This window comes from Talpa occidentalis, unplaced genomic scaffold, assembly GCF_014898055.3.
Source record: "Talpa occidentalis isolate TD23 unplaced genomic scaffold, MPIMG_talOcc4v2.1 talOcc4.12, whole genome shotgun sequence".
In the NCBI taxonomy this organism is placed as follows: domain Eukaryota; kingdom Metazoa; phylum Chordata; class Mammalia; order Eulipotyphla; family Talpidae; genus Talpa; species Talpa occidentalis.
In genome coordinates, this window is record NW_023601212.1 from 60,198,562 (window position 1) to 60,216,137 (window position 17,576).

Consider the following 17,576-nt stretch of genomic DNA (forward strand, 5'->3'; position numbering starts at 1 on the left):
ACTCTGTTCAACAGGTAACTCAAAATGTGACAACAGAATTCTCTTGTCTGGTTTAACCAAAGGATTTATTTGCTGATCCCTAAAAAGCAAAATTCAGAAAATAGCACACCCCATCTCTGCCCTCCCCCCGCCCAGAAGAATGGTTCTATAATAAAACATTTTCAGTCATCTTCTCACTTTCCAAGGTGTGACCTTTCACGTGTACATCCTGATCGAGCAGACTGGTATGGGCACAGGGCACCACTCATACCTTCTGGTACACCTCCCTGGCAGGCATGCAAGCTCCCTCTTTTGAAAGACATTTATTGAAAAATTTTCTTTATAGCAAAATATTTCAAGATCCTTCCCCTTGCTCATCCTGCTTCAGTCACCTATTGCAAAAGTACAGAATCAAAAAGTTCCCCCCCATTGTGATTAAAACACTGAATATTGAAGATATCCAAGTTACTCTAAGTTCTTGGGTTAATACTTAGATATCTACAGACGAAGCTGAACCTCAATTTCTGTTGCTCACAAAAATGGGTAACAGAAAGGAGAATTTGATTAGAACAGTTAAAAAACCTGATAGTCATTCTTTGATGGAGCAAAGCAGGCTTTTCAACCATCAACGGATAATACCATGTTGATCGCAAACCTTGCAGAGACCCAGCAGGATTGGACTCTCAAATGTAGCACATACTTCAAAGAGAGCCAGCAGAGTGCTAAGATATGTGAACAGGACAGAATGCTGGTTAAGGCACAGAGTCAAGAATTCCAAGAAATTTTGAGTGCCATATTCATTTAATAAGCCTAGAGCAATCTAAAGGCTGTGGATGTGATCACACCAGGACATTTTTATGGAATTGTCGCAGGCCAACATGATTGGCAGCTGGCATCCTCTGGCTCACGGTACGAAGCGAGCAGCTCCAGCAGCTCCAGCAGCTCGGAGAAACCTAGGGCTGGGGAGTGTAGCGGAGGTATTTCTTGCCAGATGGGAGCTCTTTGGTGAAGACTCCTTTAGGGAAAAGCTTTTTGGCCTCCTCTTCAGGGATCGTTGGAAGGACCATGACACTATCTCCATTCTATTGGAAAACATTGAGAAGGGTGAGATTCAATCTCAGATTGAAAAGGAAAAGAATTATTGCTATAGGTACTAATGAGAATAATCAAGAATAATCAAGTATTCTTTACCTTCTCCCCTCTAAGGAATTTTCCCTCTCCTACTTTTGTGAGGGTAAGTACTTTCCCACTTAACACGAAATAGTCTTGTTTTAAACCTAGTAAGGAATTGCCCCACACTTTGAAACCATTATTCTAAGTCTTTATCATGGGCTAGAGAGCCCTGCATGTTTGAAGACTGCCTCCTCTCTTATCCTTGGGCCCGCTCCCCACCTTCTGCTGCTACTTCTCCAGGCACACAGCTTTCCCTCTATTCCATTAATACACCAGCCTCACTTTTAGCTCAAGTTCCTTGTACTACCAGTTCCTTCTTCAGGCAGGGCTTTTCCTTTCAAATACGCATTACTTTGTCCCTTGTTTTCTTCGTGTTCTCCTCAAAGATCCCTTCAGAGAAAGACCTTCCTTGACAGTCAAAAAACCAATCCTCCCAACTCCGTGCTCTTCCTAGCTGTAGGGCAAGGGAAAAATGTCAGGCTTTTCTGCCCTCCCGCCATCAGGATAGATGATGGATCCCTGCGGTCCTGAATGCATGCCTGATGGCGGGCACCTGGAGTAGGGTGTGGGCAGAGGTAGATGGGATTCACCTGGGCTAGGACTGGGCTTTTAAGGGCGGCGTCACGGGGACGCCAGCAGAAGCCAAGAAGGAATAGAAGCCGAGAGAGAAGCAGAGAAGGCCGGAGAGCCCAGATAGAGTGAAAACTTGCTGGTGGCTGGGAGGCCTGCCAGCCTCCCGGCCCCCCAGCATCCCTGCCTGCTGTGTACCGGGTAAACCCCAATAAAAGCCTGCAAAAAGCCACTGAGGACTCTGACTCTTCCTTTACCTGGTCTGCTGGATCAGAAAACCTGCACTGTGTCCTGTCCTGCCCTTACACTAGCTCTGCATGATTATTCTCTGCTGTCCTTATCACTGCATAATATCCTATAAACTTGTGTAATATTTGTTTCTACCAGCTGGAATCTAAGTCTAAGAAGGCCGGGACTTTATACTGTTTACCCAAGTGTCCACTGTCTGGGCTCAAAAAATACTGTTCAATGAATGGATACAGTATTGAAATGATTTACTAGTCAAAACAAAACAAAAATACCCAGTATTCAGGTTAGCACATTAAAGATGATGTAGTAAATTTAAAATTGTCTTGTGATATTTTTATTCATGTCCTACATATTGCAGAAATCCTAAGAAATTAAAAGGTAATGAGTTTTAGATAAGTGTACATGGGTTTAAAAGACTGAAGCGTAAGAGAAATGAAAAGCTTTATAAAAGTAATACAAATAGTTTGATAGCCATGACTTAGTGACCAATCAAGGTTTTCTATAAGTATTCTGTCATTGGGAAAGGGTTAAAGGTTCTTTTTTTGCTTTTAAATCCTATTATTAGGAAAAGGAATCTATAAAATGAAAGTCAGAAAGCAATACCGGGAGTTTTATATAAATGGTACCAAGACCCTGAAAATGACCATCTTAAGAAAAGTCCCCCTAGTGTTATTTGCAGGCTAGAAACAGCCATAGGCAACACTGACGCTAAAGGGAGCCATTCAGAGAATGGCCCCCCAAGCCTTCCAGTCAAGTGGTTTATCTGCCCTTTTAACATCTTTACCTTCCAATCAACAGGGGTGGCAACCCTCTTTTCTGCTGTCAGCTGGAGAGAGATAACTACTCTGAGAAGCTCATCAAAGTTCCTGCCAGTGGTAGCTGGGTAGAGGATTGACAGCTTCAGTTTCTTATCAGGACCAAAAACAAACACCTGCAGAGCACACAGACAGAAAAAAAGACTTCTTTAAATGCTATTGTTATTAAAGTCTTTTAAAATGGGCCTCCCTGGTGGCTCATGGGGTTAAGACATCAACCTATGAAGCTGTCCACAGCCACTGCAACACGAGATCCCTGGCCAGGTAGTTACTCACATGGTGCTGCAGACCTCTCCTTACTCGCCCGCTGCTTCCCTCAGCAGTGTATTTCAGTCAATACGCCTATTCTGTTCCCCACTCTGACTGTGGTGAATCCTCTCACCCCCCCTCAACATCTGGCCTGTACCCCAGTTCTTGTATGCATAAAGAAATATATCTTAGGGCCTCCCCGGTGGCGCAGCGGTTGAGCGCTGGGTTGCGAAACTGCCCGCGGCCTCTGCGGCGCCGGTTCGATCCCCGGCTGCTCCCCGGCCACCGGAGGAGGATCCCACATGGTGCGCAGACCTCTCCTGCCACCCGCTGCTCCCCTCAGCAGTGTACTTCAGCCCTTCTGCCTGCTCTGCTCCCCGCTCTGGTGAATTCTCTCACCCTCCCGCGCTTCTGACTGTACCCAGTGCATGTATAAACAAGACAAACAAATATAATAAATAAATAAATAAAAACATGCCTCTATTAAAAAAAAAAAAAAAAAAAAAAAAAAGAAATATATCTTAAAAAAAAAGAAAAGCTCTTCAGACATTACAAATGTTCAAGGGCATTACAATAAAACAAAACCACTGCCACCACCCTGTTCCCTAAACACCTGAAAGATATGTCAAACTGCAATCTGGGAGTCAGGAATACAATTTTCTTCTTCATGTTAGCTTTCTGAACTTAGAAGAGAATTATATTTGGTTCCGGCTATCCCAGTAAGAAAGGCCAATGTGCAATTTAATCCAGGGAAGGCCTCAGGAAGGGATGATTATCATAAAATGATATTAATGGGAGTTGGTACTGGTATACTCAAATAGTTGTATATTTTTTGCAGATGAGGGACTCAGTTTATTTCCTATTGGGTAGAAAGCATGTTTAAGAGGACAGAACAAATAAGAATTCAAAATCAGAGCTGCCTTATGAAGAAGGATATGGCCATCACTTGAAAGTGAAGGCTGTTAGGATAACTAGAGAAAATGTTTCTCAACTCTCTTTGACATTTAGAATAACTACATATTTTTATGTAGATTTCATGCTAAGAATTCAGCAGTTTGAAAATTAGGCTGAAAATTTTACTTTGTATCACCACCTTTCCAGATAAGCAGTGAGATGGCCACAAATGCAGTTATTATGTAAGAGGAATTGTTCTCCTATTTCTTCCCTATAGTTGGCTCAAGTAGTTACTTGGAAGTCCAGCCTGGCTGATCAGGATGTCTACACCATAGATTCCTACCACTCACCACACGAGCTGTCACAGGCATGCCTTTTTCGTCTTTTTCTGCAGGGTCCAGCATGCCCAACAGAATGGCAAGTTCCCGATTCTTATCATCAATGATGGGAAAAGGTAACTTTTCTGTGGGTTCATCACCATTGTAAGCATTAATATCCTGAAATGCATGGCAGAGGGAGAAGAGAAGTCAAAGGTTGGCACATCCTCTGAGTCACCATCTTGCAAGACAGGAAACAGGACCATAATCATAATCATATTCTTCAAGCAATTTCAATAAGAAAATTAATGAACATGCCTTGTCTCAGTTATTCATCAACAGGAATAACAGTAAGTATGACACCTAGCTTGTAACTGCAGATCTTTTTCATGCCCAAGTCTCTTAAAGTTCAGCATGTTTCTACTGCGTTGAGAAGCAGCAGGAACTCTTTGAAAGTTGAATAAGAAGATCAAAGGTACCTTTGGGTACCCAAATACTGTAAAAACCACCAGAAATAGTAAATTCATTTAAGTTCATCATATCTAGCAATAATGCCACATGCTGAGAACAGTCTCCAGAGTCTGTTCCTCACTCAGATGTCCATCTACTATAAGACAGATATTAGGGAATGCCAAAAAAAAAAAAAAAAAAAAAAATCATATAACTTAAAGCAACACAAGAATAAAAAATTGAATATATTCAAAGGTAAATGTCTTGTGGGTGAAAAGGCAGAGGTATATTTATGGAAATCCACACAAAGGCATTTTAAGGATGAACTAAAGGACAATAATTTACTGTCTTCCTCTCTATTCCCCTTTCTCCCAGTAAAACTTCAATCATTCCTACTTTCTAATCCCTGGAAACTTGGGGGAGGGGAAATCTCATTTCTATATTTGATCTAGCATTGCTAAAGAGTTAAAGATGGGTTGTGCAATATTGTAAATATACATGGAATACAGATGAGTAAGACCCTTCAAAGGAATTCTGATTTGGTTAGATGATTCCCATATGAGGTAGAAGCAAACACAAGACTGTAATATGTAAATGGATGATTGTAAATGCTGAAGTACACTTATGCTCCCATTTGTAGAGCCACTGGGAAAGGCTTTAAGAACACGGTATGACTTTCATCTGGACCCTTGAAGGCTGGATAAGAGTTTCACAGGACAAAGACAGACATTCCAGGAATGGGAAGCAATACTAATGCAACATTTAGGCAATTCTGAGCAGAAACTGATGACAGGAATAAAGAGCTTCGCTGGATGAAGGTTTAGGATTTAATGGCAAAGAAGTCTAAAATTTGAACAAGGTTTATTTACTATGCGGTGCCTTCAAAGTAAAACGGGTTGATGACACAGCACTTACAGAACCTTTGTGGATTTATCCAGAGATGCAATAGGGTAAAAGTGGCATTCATGAACTTTGAAATAGGTATCTGCTAGTTAAAACTTGTTTCCAATTCAATGCAATCACAATTTTGAAAACTTCTTGGGCAGAAGCTCACCAGCTAAAATAAGCCTAGGTATGATTCCATATTTTAAAAGGTATTAAATAATGGACTACATAAGCCTTTTTCCTATAACAATCTAGTTTTAATCCTTGCTATGCAGTCTTCTCAATCCTGTCACTTATATAACAGTCTATATTCATGAACACTGAACAATATGCTTTGGTTTTTTTTCTATCCTAAATCAGGTTATTCTAGTCTCTATAATCTAGTATGAAAAAGAGCATTAGTTTGATGTTCGAATCATACTACCACCCTTTTTTTTTAAAGCAGGGCAATCTTGAGCCTCCATCTCTGACTGAAAGACATTCTCATCTTTGAAAATGAGACTGGAAACCACATACTTTTCTTAAAGGGCTGCTACCTGAAACTACCAGTGAGAACCCTGCAGAAAAACCAGATACCATTAACAGGCAAATGTAAGGAAAGGAAAAAAAAAATTCTACCTCAAGAAAGAGAGAAATGGCTTTCCCTTTTCTCCTATACATGATTTTTGTAATCTCAGTCATTAGGATTAATTGGTATGAAATGGCTAGGGATACAGCCTCAAGAGGTCAACTGTCAGTACTATAATTGATCCCTGAATAATGTGGGGATTAGGGGTGCTGACCCTCCATGTAGTTGAAAATCTGAGTATAACTAGCCCCTGCTTCCTGCCACCTCTCCCCCCTCAATTACTAATAGCCTGCTGGTAACCGGAAATCTTACAGATAACATAGTCAATTAATACATATTTTGTATGTCATAGTAATTATATACTGAATTTTTACAATAAAATAAGGTAGAGAAAAGAAAATGTCATTTATGTAAATAATAAAGAAAATACATTTACAGCACTGTATTTATCAATACCATAAGTTTTCACCTTCTATTTACACCTGAATAAGTGAACCCCTATTATTAAAATCTCTGTTGTTCAGGGGTCAACTGTACATCTTTTGTTGCAAGTTGAAGTGCCTGATATAGCCTAGTGCAGAGCAAGCCTCCATGAATGTTACCAATAATGATTTAATAGCACACTTAGCAAAGTCCTAGCATGGTCTGAAGTTTATAACACCACATTTCATGTCCAAGTAAATACTTTGCTGAAAGTAGACATTTCCTTCACAGTTCATTCATTCAACAAATACAGACCAACCGCTCACTGAGTACTGAGCACTGTTCCAGCAATAGACAAAACAGGAGTCTGCCCTGCCGACCTCCATTCTGGTGGAGAGAAATAAATCAACCAAGTGAGCCATGTGCAGAGGGTTTCTGATGGAGAAAAGTGCTAAGGAGAAATATTAATTAGAGGGCACAGGGAATGTGAAGGGGAGTTATAATTTTAGATAAAGAGGTCAAGAAAGACCTAAAAATGGTATTATTTGAGTTGAGACCTGAAAAACATGAGGGCAAATCACCAAGTTACCTTCACCAAAAACAAACCAAGCTACTCTCTATAATTGATAAACTTGACCTATAGCCTCAAAGCACACCCCAAAGGGTACTATACCTTGCTCCAGGCAAGATGGTCTTCAACACTGTCTATTGAAAGTGCGATCAGCTTCACATTCCTCTTGGCAAATTCTGGTGCCAGCTTGACAGCCCTGCCAAGCTCTGTGGTACATACTGGAGTAAAGTCCCGAGGGTGGGAGAAGAGGATGCCCCATCTGAAATGAAGGAAGAGAAAGTCACACCTGAACGAAGAGGTTGTCACCAACATCATGGAGGATAGGAAGTCACAAATCATAGGTAAAAAATGACTTAGCAGGGCCTCCCCGGTGGCGCAGCGGTTGAGCGCTGGGTTGCGAAGCTGCCGGCAACCTCTGTGGCACTGGTTCGATCCCCGGCTGCTCCCCCGCTGCTCCCCGGCCACCAGAGGAGGGTCCTGCTTAGCACGCAGACCTCTCCTGCCGCCCGCTGCTCCCCTCAGCAATGTATTTTGTCGGTCTGCCTGTTCTGTTCCCAGCTCTGGCTCTGGTGAATTCTCTCACCCTCCCACGCTTCTGACTGTGCCCAGTGCTTGTATCAATAAATAAACAAATAAATCTTTAAAAAAAAAATGACTTAGTAAAACGAATGTTTATGAAGACAGTGTTTGTTTTTTTTTTTAAGATTTATTTATTTATTTATGCAAGCACTGGGTACAGTCAGAAGTGCGGGAGGGTGAGAGAATTCACCAGAGCTAGAGCGGGGAATAGAACAGGCAGACTGATGAAATATACTGCTGAAGGGAGCAGTGGGCGAGACGGGGAGGTCTGTTGCGCCATGTGGGACCCTCACCTGGTGGCAGGGGATCGAACCCGTGCTGCAGAGTCTGCAGGCAGCTTCCCAGCCCAGCGCTCAACCGCTGCACCACCAGGGGAGGCCCTGAAGACAGTTATTTTTATGCTTTTCTGTTGAGGACTGTTTTTCGACCTTCTTGTCTCCAGAAAAGTCTATGTTTGAAGCTCAAATCAATCCAAGATATGAATTCCAAGATGATAAATATTTTAAGACTGTAGTATTTTAAGTGTCGCCTCAATGAATGACAAGTCACCCTGACTGCTTTCTAACTAATGAAATCTGTGCTACTCAAACCAAGTAGTTTATTGAAATAGTTTGTTTTTCCCCTTACCCTTTTCTACACTTTTTCTTTTTTTTTTTTTTTTTTAAAGATTTATTTATTTATTTATACAAGCACTGGGTACAGTCAGAAGCGTGGGAGGGTGAGAGAATTCACCAGAGCCAGAGCAGGGAGCAGAGGAGGCAGAAGGACCGAAGTACACTGCTGAGGGGAGCAGCGGGCGGCAGGAGAGGTCTGCGCGCCATGTGGGACCCTCCTCCAGTGGCCGGGGAGCAGCCGGGGATCGAACTGGCGCCGCAGAAGCTGCGGGCAGCTTTGCAACCCAGCGCTCAACCGCTGCGCCACCGGGGAGGCCCAATTTCTACACTTTTTTCTAAGCAGAGGCCTTGACACTCAGCTCCAACAATGATGTCCCATATGCCCCAAATCCAAGCAAATGCCTGACTGCAATAGTAAACAGATTATGTAATCTGAAACAAATAGGCTTGCTCACCTCTATTTATATGCAAAATTAAAGGCCACATTTGGCTTCAAGTAAATGAATATAAAATCTTTTGTAACACCATTTTACTGCTCTAACCTGCCAAACAGGACACCGAATATTTGTATCCCAACAAAAACCACAGCATTTTATGAACTTTGCCTATTTCTTCATTTGTAGTTTCTTTTTTCGTCTTGCTTGAGACCAAGCAGGTAGAAAACTGACAGCCTACAGCCTACTGATTTCTACAATTAAAGATTCTTAGGTAAATACTAATACCTAAATCATCATTGCCTAGAGTTAAACTTGTATAGATTTTAGGCATATTTCAAACTAAAAGTCACCAAGACTATTCCGAGTACCTCTGCCTTCTCCTTGGCAACAGAAACCACACTGAAAAGAGAAAGTTCAACACTTGTTTTCCACACTCCCATCGACTCAACATTAAAACAGGACTCTAAACTAGCAGAATACTAAATCTAGCCTAGATGCCAAGTTGGCCTCTGCAAAGTTTGTGTTTTCTGACGCTCAAAGTAAAATAGAAGAGTACCTAATCCTCCTTAGCTACACCTGCCACTCAACTCTCAAGACTTTGCTGGGAGGAAAGGATATCTTGAACAAACTCCACAAATAGGTTTTATAGGCCCCACCCCCACCCCAGACCAAAGAGTTCCAAGGCACCAAAGACTCTAAATCCCATATTGTCATTACCATGGAAGGGAGGATTGCGGGGAACTGAGGGTGGAGTTAAGCAGCCGGGTTTGGTATATAATCAGAAATGTGGGCCTTTAGGGTCTTTGGTTTTTCACTGGCTTTCAGCATGCTATTGGGGTTCCAGCTCAGTGGAACTTGTAGGCCACATTCACCAATTTATCTCTCTCTCTTTCTGAGTTAATCATTTCATTTCCCCTTTTTGTAAACTAACACTTCATTAACCGTTTGGTGTATGCCTGCAGTTGAGTCTCATTTTATGTCCCTTTGAAGCGTGCAGGTGAGGATCCACAACACAGTCAGGCCAACCCACTTCACATTGGGGTTGCCCTGTAACAGTTTCAGGAAAAAACCTTCTTACAAGGAGGATGGAGGGCCCAATGGTGATATTTCAGATAATGTCGTTAAGACTGTGGAGGGGTGAGAGGCATGTTAACCTTTTTTTTAAAGGGCAGTTAAGAGGAACGTGGATTTTTTTAAATAAATCACCTAGCTTTGAGTAAAATGTAGGCCTTAGGATCTATGGAGAAGATCTGTATAAGGGTCAGGTTAGACTTAAGAGAAAATTCCCAGAAGTTGCAAAGAAATGGGACTGGGTGTGCCTCTTCCTGTTGTTAAAGGGGTCACTAATTAGAAAGTTGGAAGTTCTTTTTTCCATTGCAAGTCAAGAGACTTGCTGAATCATGCTAAGGAATCCAATTTAAGCTACTTCACACCCTCCTCTTCTTCAGAAGAGAAACTCCAGTTAATCATGAGGCTAGGAACAGGGTAAACTGAGAATTCTTACAGTGGCCTGCCCGCCCTTACAAAGTCTCTCTGTTGCTGCTCTTAAGAGAGATTCAATTACATTATCCCATTTCCGTCCTCATTTTAAAAAACAAAAGATTTCCTCCTTTAATGGAGGTGTCCCTTATCTTACCAACTCCCAGGAAAACTCTAGGAAAACATGTTTTGTTTGGTGAAGATGTACTATGATGCAGCTTCTTTTATCAAATGTACAGAAACATCATAGAAGACTCAGATCATCAAATCCAGCACCAATCCCCTTAGTTGTTTCCATGTTTCAGGGGCAGGGTAGATAACCATAATATTTGAAATTATTTAAAATTTTTTCTCCAAAATAACTTGCATCAAAAATCAACATTCTGGGGCCTCCCTGATGGCGCAGCGGTTGAGCGCTGGGTTGCGAAGCTGCGCGCGGCCTCTGCGGCGCTGGTTCGATCCCCGGCTGCTCCCCGGCCACCAGAGGAGGGTCCCACATGGCGCGCAGACCTCTCCTGCCGCCCGCTGCTCCCCTCAGCAGTGTACTTCGGTCCTTCTGCCTGCTCTGCTTCCCGCTCTGGCTCTGGTGAATTCTCTCGCCCTCCCGCGCTTCTGACTGTACCCAGTGCATGTATAAACAAAACAAACAAACAAACCAGCAAACAAATAAATAAAGCATGCCTCTATAAAAAAAAAAAAAAAAAAAAAAAAAAAAAAATCAACATTCTGGGGGGCCTCCCTTGTGGTGCCAAGGGGTTTAAGACACAACCTATGAAGCTATCTGCAGCAACTGCAGCAGAAGCTTGATCTCCTGCCAGGAAGCTACTCACATGGCACTGCAGACCTTGCCTGCTGCTCCCCTCAGCAGTGTATTTCAGATAATCCGCCTGTTCTGTTCCCCACTCTGCCTCTGGAGAATCCTCTCACTCCCCACAACTCTGGCCTGTACCCCTGTTCTTGTATCCATAAATAAATAAAAAATCGACATTCTCAACCGAAATCACATATAGAACGAACTATGGGGAAAATCATATTTGGGAAAAATCCATGTGTCATGATGTAAAGGGCTCGAACTCATGTTGGGATAGGGCAGGGACTATCATCTGAGGCAAACTTGTGTAGTAGTTCTTTATAGGTGCAGATATTTTCTTCATCTACTATGTGGCTCCCTGAGAAGGCACTGCTTTTAATCAAGCAAGGATTGAATCAGAGGCCAACGGACAACAACAACAAAAAAACACCTCAAAGTAGGGTCAGCTTAAAGAGTGACAGTATAATCACTGCTATGGTAAATATGCTTTGTGTCACTATTTATCTTTAATCCACTCAATTTAAGAATTCCGGTAAGATTTTGTTTTGTGAGGGTGAGGGCTATAGTTGGAAATGGGAAACCCATGGAATTTTGGAAAAATATTAATACCTAGATTCCAAGTATGTGACAGGCCTCAGTCTATTTCTGAAATCGTTTCCTGACATAAAGGAAGTGCAGGCTCCATTTCTCATTCTTTCTTCTAGCCTAACCCTGTCTTTGACACAGCCTAGATATTCCCTTAATCAGTGCCTGGAAAATGGGCTTAAGAGGTTCCGTAGGCCTAAGGTTTAAGAAATCTCCCCCAGCTTCCTTGCAGGCTTTGTCCAATCACTGATTAAGCTTATAAATTCCCCCCTTTCTTTTTATACACACACGCACCTCTATGTAAAAGGGGTACAAATCTGAAAGACGGATTGTTAAGCCTCAGAACTTCACAGTATAGCCGGTACTTTAGCAAGGCCTCCTGCCTTTGGAAGTGAGGCAGAAGTGGAGGCGAGAGGGGACACGCTAGGAAACAAAGGGTGGGAAACAAAGGGTCTCCCAGTGGGGAGGTACACGTGTCCTGCAATGGCCAACCCTGGCCAGAATAGGCCACTGCAACTGAACAACTTCAGAAAGTCCAACAAGTTCAGAAAGTCCTTCACTCAAAGTGTTGCAAACTTTGGACTGAAAGACACACCCACATACAGACCGTTCTCGGTTCCTCCCAAAGTTGTTATCAAATCATAACCTGGCCAGTGGAGGCGGCTCTGGACAATAAGTCCTCCGGCCAGTGATTGGGCAGCTGGTGGTTTTTTTTTTTTTTTTTTTAAATTCATTTATTTACGCATTAAAGAGCTGGGGTACAGGCCAGAGGTTTGGGGGGTGGGGTAAGAGGATTCACCAGAGAAAGTGGGGAGCAGAACAGGCAGATGGGCCGAAAGCACTGCTGAGGGGAGCAGCGGGCCAGACAGCAGCGGTCTGCTGCGCCATGCGGGTCTCTCCCTGGCCAGCCGGGGCTCGAACCAGCGCCTGCGGACAGCTTCACAGCGCTGGGCTCAACCCGCTGCGCCACCGGGGAGGCGATTTAAATGTTACATTTTGTGCCTCACAGCCTGCAAAAACCAGTGCACAACAATCAGAACCCACAAATAACACGCTGAGCCTTCGACCAACAAGACATCCTCCGACTCAGGCTTCAGACACCCACTTCCACCGAGGGACGGGGGGAGGGAGGAGGGGGGAGGCGAGGGCAGGACTTCGGGCCCCAGTCTCGGGGGGTGTCCGCCGGCGCTGCCCGGCCGCGGCTCCCGCGGGTGCCGGCCTGACCATGCCACTCGCAGCTGCCCAGCCCGAGTGAAACAGCCCCCACGCGCGCCCGCGCTCCAGCTCCAGCTCCGGGTCCTGCAGGGCCCGCACTTCACGCCTCCAGGCCCTCCCCGCGGCGGGGGGCGCGCTCCCCGGGCCCGGAGGCGGGCGGGGCGCGCCGGAGGGTCACCTGCCCCCCGCAGCAGGCGCGCGGCCAGTTCTGGGCGGAGGCGCCGGCCGGGGGCACGTGCAGGAACCGGTGCGGAGGCGGGAAGGGAGAAGAATAGCGAGGGCGCCCCGAGCCCCGCGTAGCCGAGGCCACGGCGGGGCTGCGAGGCGGCCACTTACGAGCTCCCCAGATAGTCGTGGAAACGGATGCGGCCGACGGTAGTATTGGCCTCGAAGTTGGGCGCCTCGTCCCCGAGCAGGAGCCCTCCGGGCATGGCGGCGGCGGCGGTGGGAGGAGGGGAGGAAGCTCGGCAGCGAAGGCCGGCAGCCCGCAGGTTCCAGAAAGTAGGTGCACGGCGCCCTCGGCCTCGCTATTTGTGGGGCGGGGGCGGGGCCGGGGCGGGGGTGGGCGGGGCCTGGGCCGGTTTGTGGGCGGGGCCTAGTCCCACGTGGGCGGGGCGGGGGCGGAGCCAAGCCAGGCTCACCCGGAGATCAGTTTGGCGTCCAGCCAGGCGTCTGACCTTTCCCAGAGCCGGTGGACTCCTGCGCGCAGATCCCCTGATCTGGGGTCCAGGGCGTCACCACCTGCAGGTTTGGGCGTGCGCAGGGTCTGACCCTGCAAGGAGTTTGGGATTTTGGAGGTAAAAGGAAGCTGAACGTAGCAAAAGCGGTGCCCCCATACCGAGAATCACCCAGGCGGGCAGGCTCCCTCCGGCGGCTGCCGCAGTCCCACATCTCACCCTGCGGGGCCTCAAGGATCCGCGCAGACCCTCCTGCACTTTCACTTACGTTGGGGGCGACCCCACATCTCCCCTCTTTGTAGTGTGAGCGTCTGGAATCCTGGCCGGCCCAGCCAGCTCTGCAGAAGATGGGGCAAGACCTAGAGAAATGGAGGACCTTGTCAGAGGAAGTGGCTTTATATTATTGCAGCAAAAATTCCCTCACCCGAGTCAGCCACTGCTTGGGTGAATGTAACTTTTTTTTTTTTTTTTTTTTTTGCTTCACTGGCCACCCCCAGTTCATTATGAACCGTAAAAATATTCAATCCACCTACCCTGAAACCTAAACATAAATTTATTTTTTTTTAAAGATTTATTGATTGATTGATTTATACATACAAGCACTGGGTACAGTCAGAAGCACGGGAGGGTGAGAGAATTCACCAGAGCCAGAGCAGGGAGCAGAGCAGGCAGAAGGACCGAAGTACACTGCTCAGGGGAGCAGCGGGCGGCAGGAGAGGTCTGCGCGCCATGTGGGACCCTCCTCCGGTGACCGGGGAGCAGCCAGGGATCGAACTGGCGCTGCAGAGGCTGCAGGCAGCTTGGCAACCCAGCGCTCAACCGCTGCGCCACCAGGGAGGCCCATAAACATAAATTTAAAAACTTATCTTTTGAGATCTACTGTGCCCAGATCAAATCTGCTACCCCGGGAGGAGGGATGCTTAGATTAATTTTTTTCCTTTCTATGTGCCAAGCATGAAGCAAATGTCTAGTCTCTTGGACCTTTCATTTTAATGGGGGGTGGGGGACATAATTAAATGAGAATATATTAGATATCAGTAAGTCTTACTCAGAGAAAAAATAATGTGCTAGAAAGTGGCTGGTCTTGGATGGTCTGGTTGGGGGAAGCCTCCAGGATAATGTAGGTAAACTACTCAGCACATAGCGCTCTGGAAGTGGAACTTTTATTTGGATGATGATAACAGTTTATACAATAACCATGTAGTAGGACTGGCCAGGCCTGGTGATACAATGGAGAGATATAGTTGCTCTTTCACTAAAGGCAGAGGTCCATGAAGGGTAAATGCTGATGGGGTGAGAATGCCAAATTATTGAAATTCAGGAGTGGGAAGAGTCTTCTGAATAGGGCTCCTCAAGCATAAAGAAATCACACTACAGTATTAACAGAAGTGACTCCCACACATTGTGATTTCAGTTTTCATCATACTTATATTTGTGTGTACGTGTGTGCAACATGCTAATCATATTTGCTCAGCTCTCCTCTGAACAAGGACTTGGAAGAAAGATTACTGATGATAATTCTAGCCACTCTAGAAAGCTACGTAGGACTACTATAATTTAATCTCGAAAGTATTTTGATTCTAAACTTTGGTTTTAGAAGTGTTGTGATTCACTCCTTGTGTAGGAAAGAAAGAGGAGTGTGACTTTATGATACTATTAATGATGTTGTGAAGTTAGAAAACACATATATACCGTAAACATGGAGAAGGAATACAGAAACAGATTACTTATCTCTATAAAAGGCATAATTATATAGATAGAACATATATAGATATAACTATCACCATTTTTATACAAGTGTAATTTTACAATTATCTATTGTAAATTAAGCAAATATAATTAGATAAGTGACTGTTGGAATGTATAGTACCAGAGGCTGAGTGCTGGCCTCTACCTACACCCTGAAAATTTGTTTGCTTTAGCCTTTGCAGCATTTAAAATTCTATTGAATTAGCTGTCACCATTCAAAAAACATGATTTCTACTATGCCAGAAGATCTGTAGTAACTGTAGTAATCTTTTTAGAGTGAATGTAGTCCCTATTTATTCAGATGGTCCCCATTATTTACTGCCATTTTATCAATTGTCATTTTCACCCCATTCTTGCACGATTGTTTTTCTTAGAATTAGGAGGAAAATGAATACTATTCTAATATATTCCTATTGCTGTCAAAATTGATACAAATGGTTGACAACTGACAATTAAAAAAGTTCACTAAGGGCCTTGTGTTTCAAGGAGGAACAAGGTAGCTCATATTTCTTTGTAAAAGTAAAGAACGTTCCCATATATTTATTATGCAAACAAAGTTGGAAGAACACCATTTGTCATGTCTACCTCTTGTGTGTCGCTGAGTTTTAGCCTCTGACCTGAACTGAAGTAGATACTCCTTGGACTGAGCCCCATTCCAGAGGGAAAAGATTGGGAATTTTCCCAAAGGCTAGCAAGCATTCCCATGGGAAAGATGGAAAGGAGCCGGTTATGGGAGGCATTCTAAGGAGAGACCAGAATGTGGAAAAGGGAGAGTTAGGCTAAAGGGTGCATTTTTCTGAGCAGAGAGTGGAGATGCCAATATCCGGAAAAATGTTTTCAGACAGCTGTCAGGGTTGGGGATAACCTCGAAGTTCTTAGAATTATCTCCTGAGTGACAGGAAGGAAGGAATTTTGGGGTTTTCAGAGGACTGTTGACTAGTTGAGTCTCTGCCTTGCTGCTTGGACAGATTGGAAGAAATGATGAAAAATTGGCAACAGCCCTTTGGAAGAACAAGAGTACATTGTTCTCTCTCTCTCTCTCTCTCTCTCTCTCTCTCCCTCCTTCCCTCCCTCTCTCTCTCTTGTGAACCCCTAATGTTTTGACCATGTCTTATTTATTAATATTTGTGTCCTGTTGTGTTCACATAGTGGGTGTGGTGAAAGTTTGCACAAAATATTAGAGAAGCATTTGGCTCCTTCCTGCTGCCACAACTTCAACTTTTCTTGGATGACTAAGCTGGGAGTAGCAGGGCAATGTGTCCCTGGTTATAATTGTAGGAAGATAAAAAAAAAATCCTTATGTATGTGGGAGGAGTACGTAAAACTTGAAGTTAATGTTAGAAGATGAAATTATGTTTTTAAAAACAATTCATCTGAGCTTTCTTGTAACATTTGATGGTCTTTTCAGAAAAAAAATAGAAAGAAGGCTAGAGCACAGTCGGTACTGACCAGGGCAGTGCTATGGGCCTGCTGTGTGAATGGGACTGGTAAGAGGGGGCTCTTTATCACGTGACACGCTGGTCTCCTCTCCCTATTGTACCTGTCACAGGACATCTACTATCTGGCGAGAAATCATGGTAAAGGATTCGATGTGAAATCATAATTTAATAATTGGGTAACTAAAGGCTAAAAACCAACTTGGAATTGTCTGAAAGATGGTGAATGAAGTTAGCCAACTCTCGTATCTGCTTTTGGTTAAGCATGAGAAGCTGCATGTCATAAAAGAAAGAATTTATTATTTTTATAGAGAGGACAGTGGAGTTTCGTATCTCTGTATATACAGAGGCTGTCATAGAGAGGGAAAAATGGAAAGAGAAAGGGGGAGAAAAGAGAGAAGCCAGATGGCAAAGAAGTCGTAAGAGCTGGGAAAGGGACAAATAAATAAAGAAAAATGGGAGAAAGGCAAGTGTTTGCAGAGGCTTCATCTTGAGGATAGCTCATGCGTCCCTCTGGCCATTGGGGATGGCATCGGACTGGGTGACTGACCCATAGGCAGTCACCCTACATTACTACCTAACAGCTAGTGAGAGGCCTGGCACAAAATGCTTTATTACTGGATCCTTTGTAGGTGACTAGAATGTGGGACATCAGATTCAGGCAGCTGTTCACAGTGGGGGGAAGCAACAATACCTCAATGATTATAAAGTTTAAGTGGTGAAACTAAGTTATTTTATTCTGAGTGACTACTTGAAATTTTTGTGTTTGAAATTTAAAAAACATGTACAATGAAAAATACAAAACATTGCTAGAAGACAAATCAAAGACACAAATTAAAGGAAAGACATCC

At 44.2% G+C, this 17,576-nt stretch overlaps 1 protein-coding gene and 1 long non-coding RNA gene across 2 annotated transcripts in view; one reads left to right on the forward strand and one right to left on the reverse strand.

Moving 5' to 3' along the window:
• Nucleotides 1-766: 766 nt before the first annotated feature.
• On the reverse strand, nt 767-13,372 carry PRDX6 (peroxiredoxin 6). The gene is made up of 5 exons (XM_037506467.2): nt 13,200-13,372; nt 7,246-7,402; nt 4,280-4,426; nt 2,756-2,902; nt 767-1,061 (listed from the first exon to the last, which is right to left on the reverse strand). Exons 1-5 carry the CDS (start codon nt 13,292-13,294, stop codon nt 933-935), a joined length of 675 nt encoding a protein of 224 aa, XP_037362364.1. The 5' UTR covers nt 13,295-13,372; the 3' UTR covers nt 767-932.
• The window catches only part of LOC129145502 (uncharacterized), a 62,127-nt gene continuing 57,879 nt past the window's right edge, over nt 13,329-17,576 (forward strand). The window contains exon 1 of the long non-coding RNA XR_008551167.1: nt 13,329-13,364. This is a non-coding gene — a long non-coding RNA (uncharacterized LOC129145502). The remainder of the gene's footprint in view (nt 13,365-17,576) is intronic.